This window comes from Lytechinus pictus, unplaced genomic scaffold (assembly GCF_037042905.1).
Source record: "Lytechinus pictus isolate F3 Inbred unplaced genomic scaffold, Lp3.0 scaffold_19, whole genome shotgun sequence".
Taxonomy (NCBI): Eukaryota; Metazoa; Echinodermata; class Echinoidea; order Temnopleuroida; family Toxopneustidae; genus Lytechinus; species Lytechinus pictus.
In genome coordinates, this window is record NW_026974140.1 from 13,470,356 (window position 1) to 13,479,338 (window position 8,983).

Sequence of the window (8,983 nt, forward strand, 5' to 3'; positions counted from 1 at the left end):
GAAAGAAATAGCCTACTCTTTGCTATGTTCCAAAACATTTATTTTCAAAAGTCTAATAGTCTGATAAATCAAGTGAGTATAAAGCCATCAGCCATGTTACAAAAAATTATGTTTTTAACATTCTACCCCAAAAATTACAAATTAATTGGAAGTAATACCAAGTAGATTTTTAAATGACAACTTACTGTCTTGGAGTAGCCCTCCGAACTCCTGCTGTTGCTGTAGTTGTTGTTGTTGATGAGGAAAGTGATATTGGATGAAACAATCTGCCTCTCCCCATACCGAGTCTTCAAGCTGAGGCAAACCCTGGATGCTTTCAATGACTACCTCAAAAACATGTTCAACTAAAACACAGAGAGAGAAAGAATTAATGGAATATGAAAGTCAATATTAATTGACAAATAATGTAAATCATGTAGGAAATAGGAGACAAGAAGAAATAGTGAAAGAGTGAGGATACAGAGTGAGAGGACAGAGGGAGGGAGGGAAGAAGAGAGAGAGAGATATATAAAAAGGGGATTAGAAATGAAATAGAGGGTAACAGACAGAGACAGACGTGACAATCACCGTTTATTTCCAATTCGTCTAATGCCAATTCATCCAATTGCCAACTCGTCTACTACCATTTGGTCTATCATCAGTTCGTCTACTCACCACATGGTCTACTTTTATTTAGTCTAATGCCATCTTGTCTAATAACCAGTTGGTCCAATAGCCATTTAGTCCATATATACCATTTTGTCTAATTAAACTAAAGTGTTAAATGTGCAAAATGAATGAAAAGAAAATGGATATTAGACCAACTGGTTATTAGACAAAATGGTAATAAACGAAATGGTGATTAGACAAAGTGATTATTTGAACAAATGGTTGTAAGACGAAATGTTGATGGACAGAATGGCATTAGACTAAATGAAGGTAGACCATGAGGTGAGTGGACGAGTTGGCAGTAGACGACTTGGCAATTTACCATAATCACATAGACAAATTGGGGAGATAAAGAGATTTTTAAATATCTTGTCAAATATATACCATTTCTAAAAAAAAAAGACATGATCAATTTATATCAAATTGTGATAATACAATATTCTTACCTGCGCCCGTGTCTTCTACTTCTTGATCGGCAGTGTGAACATTAGCTCTAAAATAAAAACAAAAAAATAAACGTTAAATTATTATACAAATATTCTTAGAACTTTTTCTCAATCTAAAAAATATATTCAAATGAAAACAATAAACATCTAGATTTGTCACATAAGTATTAAAAGGTTAAGATGTTAGAATAAATCACTGTACACAGTACACATGACTAGTGCAGAGATGTAAACCATCAGATAAATTTGCATGAATTACTATAGATAATGACCTGTAGCAACACCAGATTATCTTTTCTCATTGCTTGTTTATTACACATTCCTCCTTGTTTACAAATTTTGCAATTAAATTGTTCATAGTACATTTCTTAAAGGTATCTTGTAGATGACTAGTAAATTACTAGTGGATTGCAATTTACACATTACTCAGTGAGTTAATTACAGGAACCTCATTGTAAATTACACTCAGAGAATTTCCTGTAATATACAACCTGTCAGTCAAACACACCTGTGAAATTGACTGACTTACTTCTCCCGTATACCAGTCAAAACCGGTTCACAGATGAAGTAGCGAAGTACTGTTTCATCCATATTCAAATGCTGTGATAATTTTCAACAGACTTGCAATGACTGATATTTCATCTTAGACATAATGAATTAATGAAATTAAAAGAAACAGCTGAATATATCAGATAAGTGTAAGAATTTTTTGCAAGTAAAATATCTTTATTTCAAAATCAAATAATAATTGTGCTCACCTCTCTCCATAGTGCACTGGTCTCTCAGGTACATCAGTAGCATCTCGTCTGATAGATTTCAACCTCTGTAAAGCAGAAACCTGAAAAAAGAGAAAATCACTAAGCAAATTAACATTGATAATTTGTTTTTAGTTGAATGTAGGGCAGCTGCACAACAAAACTCATAAACATAAAGTAATCATAATAATCCTCTTTTATATAGGATTTAATACATCATCAGGACGTCTCTATGCTCTTTACAGATATATTATAACCCCGGTCATTGGATCCTGGCATGCCCACATACAATGATAATTTCCCACATGTATTGATTAAAAATTAGAGGCACTGTTGTTAATTATTCACGGTAAAAGGGCAAGAAAGCTCCAATGGAAATTTATTATGCATACACATTATAACATGCATCCTTACCTGTTGCTGTGATCCTAGAGCCAGGAGTATGGTCAGCTGTCCACAGCGCTGACCAGTGAAGGGGTCATTTATTGGTATTTCATTGTCTACAGCTACAACAGGATACTGAAATGGAATGAGGGTCATAATATGAATAAAGGTAAAATCACCAAAAAGAGAAAATATTGGAATTCAAATAATGTTTTCAACATTAATTAGCAATTTTCATTAATTCTTAATACCCCATTCATATATGCCTACTACAGGTATATATTTAGCTATTATATTACTGCTATAGTGTGTATTTCATCCTTTGTCAGACGATTGTTGCAATGAGAATGTACAAACAAGAGAAAAAGAATTTTCAGTTTTACTAGGAAAAACCTTTCCAATAATATAGTTCATTTTCCTTGCTGATATCAAACATAGTCCACTTTTTCCCCTAGGGAAAAAATGAACTATTTGTTTTTCTGCCCCCCCCCCCCCCCCACGCACACTCAACTCAAGATGCAGGCACTGTACGTGGCAGCTCAAGCCATATTGTGTACATCTCTCACTGATGAGCTTGGTCTGCTGTCTGCAAAGCTAGCTATCATATATCCAAACAGTTATAAATCGCATTAACAGCTTTCATACAGACACAGTTCATGGTTTTCTTATTGCAATATTTTGGTAACATTGTATTTTGTCTAAATTTGGATATGCACCATTGTGTAAACAAAACAACATACTCCTCTTATTTTTTCCAAAAGGACAGTGTATACATTTCCATAATGGAAAATTATGACATTGACGGATTTACTATACGTTTCATTGAAATGAAACTTATTGCAACTGTTTGTCAAATGGGACCTGGAGACTAATCAAAATATTTTAGGTTATAAACAGTTTTTTGCTCAGGCAAATGAAAAAAATCTTATATTTTGCTATAACAGATCCCTGATTCAGAGACAAGTCCTACCTGTGACTTGAGCAATGTCTTGCCAATTCTTTGGTCTCTATACGACATGTAAAGCTGATGTAAAGGGAGCTTGGCAATACCTAGTAACTGTAAAAAAGAATACCAAGATTTCATTGAATATGGTGGTCTTAAGAACAGGCATTTAAAACACGGATGAAATAAAGTTTGGAATGATTAGGAAATGTGAAAGAATAATAATCAGTCCTTGTTTCCATCAACAAACCTGTTACTGAGATTATTAACTTGACATGCAATTTATAACAAGTGGAATGCCTCTGGCCGTCTCACCTGCATCACGCGATTCAATATAGCAGCAGTGCTGATTTTGAAAACTACTATAACTCGCACAAGATGTTCAGTGATACTTGGTTACTCTTATTTCCACGTTTTATGAACTAGACCAATACACTTATAGAGATATGATGGCAATTCAACAAATACCCCCAACGTGGCCAAAGTTCTTTGACCTTACATGACCTTTGACCTTGATCATGTGACCTGAAACTCGCACAGGATGTTCAGTGATACTTGATTACTATTATGTCCAAGTTTTATGAACTAGACCAACACACTTTCAAATTTATGGCTGTAATTCAACAAATACCCCAATTTGGCCAAAGTTCATTGACCCTAAATGACCTTTGACCTTGATCATGTGACCTGAAACTTGCACAGGATGTTCAGTAATACTTGATTACTATTATGTCCAAGTTTCATGAATCAGATCCATAAACTTTCAAAGTTATGATGGTAATTCAACAGATACCCCCAATTCGGCCAAAGTTCATTGACCCTAAATGACCTTTGACCTTGGTCATGTGACGTGAAACTCATGCAGGATGTTCAGTGATACTTGATTAACCTTATGTATAAGTTTCATGAACTAGGTCCATATATTTTCTAAGTTATGATGACATTTCAAAAACTTAACCTTAGGTTAAGATTTTGATGTTGATTCCCCCAACATGGTCTAAGTTCATTGACCCTAAATGACCTTTGACCTTGGTCATGTGACATGAAACTCAGGCAGGATGTTCAGTAATACTTGATTAATCTTATGGCCAAGTTTCATGAACTAGGTCCATATACTTTCTAAGTTATGCTGTCATTTCAAAAACTTAACCTCAGGTTAAGATTTGGTGTTGACGCCGCCGCCGCCGCCGCCGCCGCCGCCGCCGCCGCCGTCGCCGTCGGAAAAGCGGCGCCTATAGTCTCACTCTGCTATGCAGGTGAGACAAAAATGTAAAGATTAATTTTAAAATGCATGTACAAGTTGTAGGCAGAATGATTCAGAAAGAGCAGGGGGAACAAATTGCATGTGATGAAATGTAAAAAGCAAAGAAAAAAAAATGAAGTAAAATAATGATAATGACAGCACATAACAAAAATTGTATGAGATGTTAGATTCATAGAGATATTGCATATTGATTTCATCTCACTTGAAATTGATTCTTAATTAACCACTTTTGTTTACTACATAATACCTGGTCGTGTTGAGCAGATGTCTTTTTATCCCAGACTTCAATCACAGTGAAATTATTCCTCATTCTCTCCAGGAGTGACTGGGTCAGAAGCACCGGAGATACCTAAAAGAGCAAATTAAAAAAAAATGTTGCAAATGCATCTACTTCTTATTCATCTGTCTCTGAGCTCCCACCCCTTTATGATTGATTACTTTATTACCTTAAACAATTATTATGCCATTTACTTAGAGAATGTTTAACTTGATTCAAACCCATCCCTACACCGTAGTTAACACTTGAAATTTGATTAATTTCAAATTTATATTTGATTTGAGCCAATTGCTACATATTTTATAGAAACAATACCTCCTAATTCCACATTCCTTTTTCTTTTTCTTGTTCTTCATTTTCATTATCTTTAGATACACACATTTTATTACTGAATCAGTTAAACAATCTCTCCTCTTACTAACGATCTTCAACAGGCTGCGATGTCTTAGTGTTTATTCCCTTTCCTACATTTGAAAATAAACATGATTCAATGAACTTTCACCCCACAAAGAAACAAATAGGGAAGAGCAACATAGAATGAATTACCTGTACATAGTCAAAGTTTGGTTGAGTGGTTCCCCAACACACATCAGACCTAGCTGCATCATCCAACCAGAACATACGACCAACCAAGTAGGTATTATGCACCAGTCTGTCTCTTCCTCCTGTGATGTATACATGACATAGGATGAGCATGTCTGGTAATACCATATGTTTATCAATCACGATTTTCTTGTTTATATGATATCAATAAAGAATCATAATCTTTTCTTAGCTATAACTGAATACATGTACATAAAATATGAGTTAGTTGCATCTATCATTATCATTAAAATCTTTCACCAAATATGAATTAAGTGATTTATGTAGATCACCTTTTTACATAAATGTACCCTAAATAAATATATTATACATCTTTCTACATAGCTCTTTCAAACTTTAATCAATAGTTACCTAATCACATCATCCATAACAATTTATCTTTTGAAACAAAATATTTTATGAGACCATTTTCGAATTATATCTTTGGTAAGCTCAGAATATAACAAAATTTTCCTAAATCATCAGACCTTAGGGTATCCCAATTAGCACTTCATACTCAAGTTATTTTGGGGGCCCTGTAAAAGAAAGCTCATTGGTTAATCATAGGACTGATTTTCATAATGTATTGCATTGACTTACATGTGTAATAAAAAATACCGTCTGTTGGAAATAAATCTTCACTGACTATTAAAGCACAAATTTCCCCTCTACATCCCAATCACACAATGTGCACATACCTGAAGTATACTGTAAAGTAGGATGAGGATGAGGTCTCGGCATACTATGTCCTGGTATAATGGGGGTATTCAGATGACCATCTCTTACATACAGCAAAGAATGAAGAGTTAGGGCCTGTGGTGGAGAATGATGACATAAGAATTTAAATGATTTTGTATACTCGAGGTAAAAAAAAGGCCATCAAAAAATTTGTGTATAGGGGCAAAGGGCAATTGGCCTTTCAAAATCTTTGGAATTGCCTATGAGCCCAAATGTATTACAAAGATTTTTTTTATATGTACATGGAAATCAACATTAACTAGGTTGAGGAAAAGAGAGTCCACCATAAAAATGCTTAGACTATCACAACTACAGTCATTATGAGACCAAACCTGAAATATAAATAGCCCACATAAACTGCAATTATCAAATTTTCTGAAAATAATGAAGAAAAAAAAGTTAGTAACAAATGTCACAAGCGGATCTATGTATAATACATGTATACTGCATAACTTAATCCCAAGTACCTTCATGCATAAGAGCCTAAAATATGTAAAAGAGGATGGCACAAATAAACCAAAAAAAATTCTATAACACACCTCAAAGCCTCCTTGCTGGTTTGGAGATGTATCCCTATTCTTCTTTTTGGTAGATTGAATAGTTTGATCATCAGCATATTCTCCTCCAAAATTGTCAATATCTGGTCCTATAAAGGAGAGAGAGAGAGAGGGTAATAAATAATATATTTTAATGGCATAGTAGATTCATACTGTACAACTATAATATTAATTTATTTTGGTTATTTTACTTTTAACTTTTTTACATTTGGTTCAATTTGAACTGTTTCTTCTGAGATAAGATTTTATCAATCTCTATCGACCTGGATTGGGTGTATGAGAGTCTTGACATGAATATATTTACATAATGAATATGAGCATTAAAATGAACAGATTTATGATATACTAATATTTGCATCGTGACAGAATATGTTGCAAAAAACCTGAATAACAACAATTAATAACAACAACAACAACAACAACAACATTAAATTTTACTAAAATCTAAATGTTGCGTTTAGCACAATAATATTGCAAAAATGTGCTGGTTGCTTATATTCACTTTTCAATATTTTAATACAAAATGCTCCAGAAATGTGACTGCATTATTAATATAAAATTATTTAAGTACCAGAAGTGCATATTTTCCAAAGGAAATACTGAAATAATATGATATCACAAGGAAACGAACCTGGATGACCAAATGGAACAGCAGCGCATGACTTCCCAGTTGTTCTATACCCACTTCCATCTTTGGCCTGGTGACTCTTAGGTGAAGTATGCCTGGATGATGGCTGTGATGGTGGTGATGCATGCCCTGTGAGATGAGTTAACCCCACCCTACGGTCAGATGAGGGGAGGGGTACAATCTTAGCACCCTGCATCTCGGCTACTCTGGTCTTAGCGAGAGCAGAGGCAAAGTCCTTACTGTCTGATGCAAGCTCCATACTTACCTATGACAAATTGAATAAAGAAATATTGATAATATACCCAAAGTGATGCATCTTATGCAACTGAAAAGGGAGTTTCTACTCAGAAGAAGAAATATATATATAATTCAGGTGTATTCATTTGAATCAAAATTATTCCTTTGCCATTATAATACAAAACAAATAATCATTGTGATTCATTCAAGATGATAAGGCAATCTACAAGTCTGTTATCAGGGGTATAAGGGACTCTAGAGGACTCTCTGGGACACCAGACTTTGAGTGTGTATATATACATGCACATTGCCATGTAAAGTTAATTGGCAATAGATGTTAAATCCATGTGCAATGGGGATTAAAGGTAAATTGTGACATTGGTTTATTTCAAAACTTTCTTTTAGATTTCACTCTTCGCTTTTCAAAATACTCATAAACAAGTTCTGAGTCCATAAAATGTATTGCATTGGCCAAAAGAACTGTTTTTATTCTCAAAAAAATATATAAAGAAGAGAAATTTTGCCAAGTGAGCTTTCTTTTGATGCAGATTTTGAAATTGATATAAAAAATGAAGAGCGCCACCTTGAGACCAAATGACATCAATACCTGCTCATGAATATTCATATCCATCGCCTCTGCGCTTGTCTCACGTGCCGATCTGTATACCGGCTATACAGTACAGTATCGGATTGAACGGCGGAGTCTGTTTGCGACTTTTTCATTCATATCCTGTAGGAGCGTGTGCATTCGCGCAGTCCCTCGACGGCAAATTAAATAACTTGGAAACAACCAAGGAACTTTTTTAAATGTGATGTTATGCACGTTGTTTTTCAAATCGCGGAGAATAGGTCCTACGTACATCTTGATATCTGGGCAGAGTACCAGGTACCGAGAGACGGCTTCCTTCCCTTTCCTTGCTTTTCATCTTTGCTTCGTTTCTCTAGCTGTATTTTTTTTTCTTTACTTGTCCAGGGTATGAAGGGAGGGAGAATTATGGTTGCTTGTGAAAGGGCTATTCTTATTTTTTTTCCCGTTTTTTATTTCTATTTTATAATTATATTTACATACGCATTTTTGTTTCGATTCCGATTCACTGAATTGTTATCAATTTCTTCAGGTTCTGTATTTTGATTTGTTCATTATTATAACGTGTTGTAATATTTTTTTTAAAGGAAAAGGAAATCATTTTGTATTGAACTAGCTTTGCCGCCATTCTTCATTATTTTGCTTTGTGCGTTATATAGGCCTATAAGATGCTCTTTCTCTTCCAGTGATTATTTGTCAATATACTGCCTCAATGTATTTATCACTAAAAAATGACAAATACCGCGTGGCCTATGCCTTTTTTTTTAAACAATATATTCTGGGGCGGATCCAGCTTTCACTAATAACGGGGCCGGGGTGAACAATATTTTCATCCACATTTTTCCCGATCGATCGGCAGCTCAAAGCTAGTTTTTGTTGGAATCTATAGTCGTAACAGTACTAAACCCTATAAAAAATGCGAGCGTGAGGTATTATTT

The 8,983-nt window shown here is 34.5% G+C and overlaps 1 protein-coding gene across 1 annotated transcript in view; it reads right to left on the minus strand.

The window, feature by feature from the left end:
- LOC129260857 (C2 domain-containing protein 3-like) overlaps nt 1-7,481 on the minus strand; it is a 28,282-nt gene extending 20,801 nt beyond the window's left edge. The window contains exons 1-10 of the mRNA XM_064114535.1: nt 7,226-7,481; nt 6,577-6,683; nt 5,998-6,112; nt 5,264-5,382; nt 4,688-4,789; nt 3,204-3,290; nt 2,264-2,368; nt 1,853-1,932; nt 1,095-1,141; nt 186-344 (exon numbers count right to left, since the gene is read on the minus strand). Coding sequence (XP_063970605.1) covers nt 186-344; nt 1,095-1,141; nt 1,853-1,932; nt 2,264-2,368; nt 3,204-3,290; nt 4,688-4,789; nt 5,264-5,382; nt 5,998-6,112; nt 6,577-6,683; nt 7,226-7,481 — 1,177 coding nt within the window. The remainder of the gene's footprint in view (nt 1-185; nt 345-1,094; nt 1,142-1,852; nt 1,933-2,263; nt 2,369-3,203; nt 3,291-4,687; nt 4,790-5,263; nt 5,383-5,997; nt 6,113-6,576; nt 6,684-7,225) is intronic.
- Between the last annotated feature and the right edge of the window lie 1,502 nt (nt 7,482-8,983).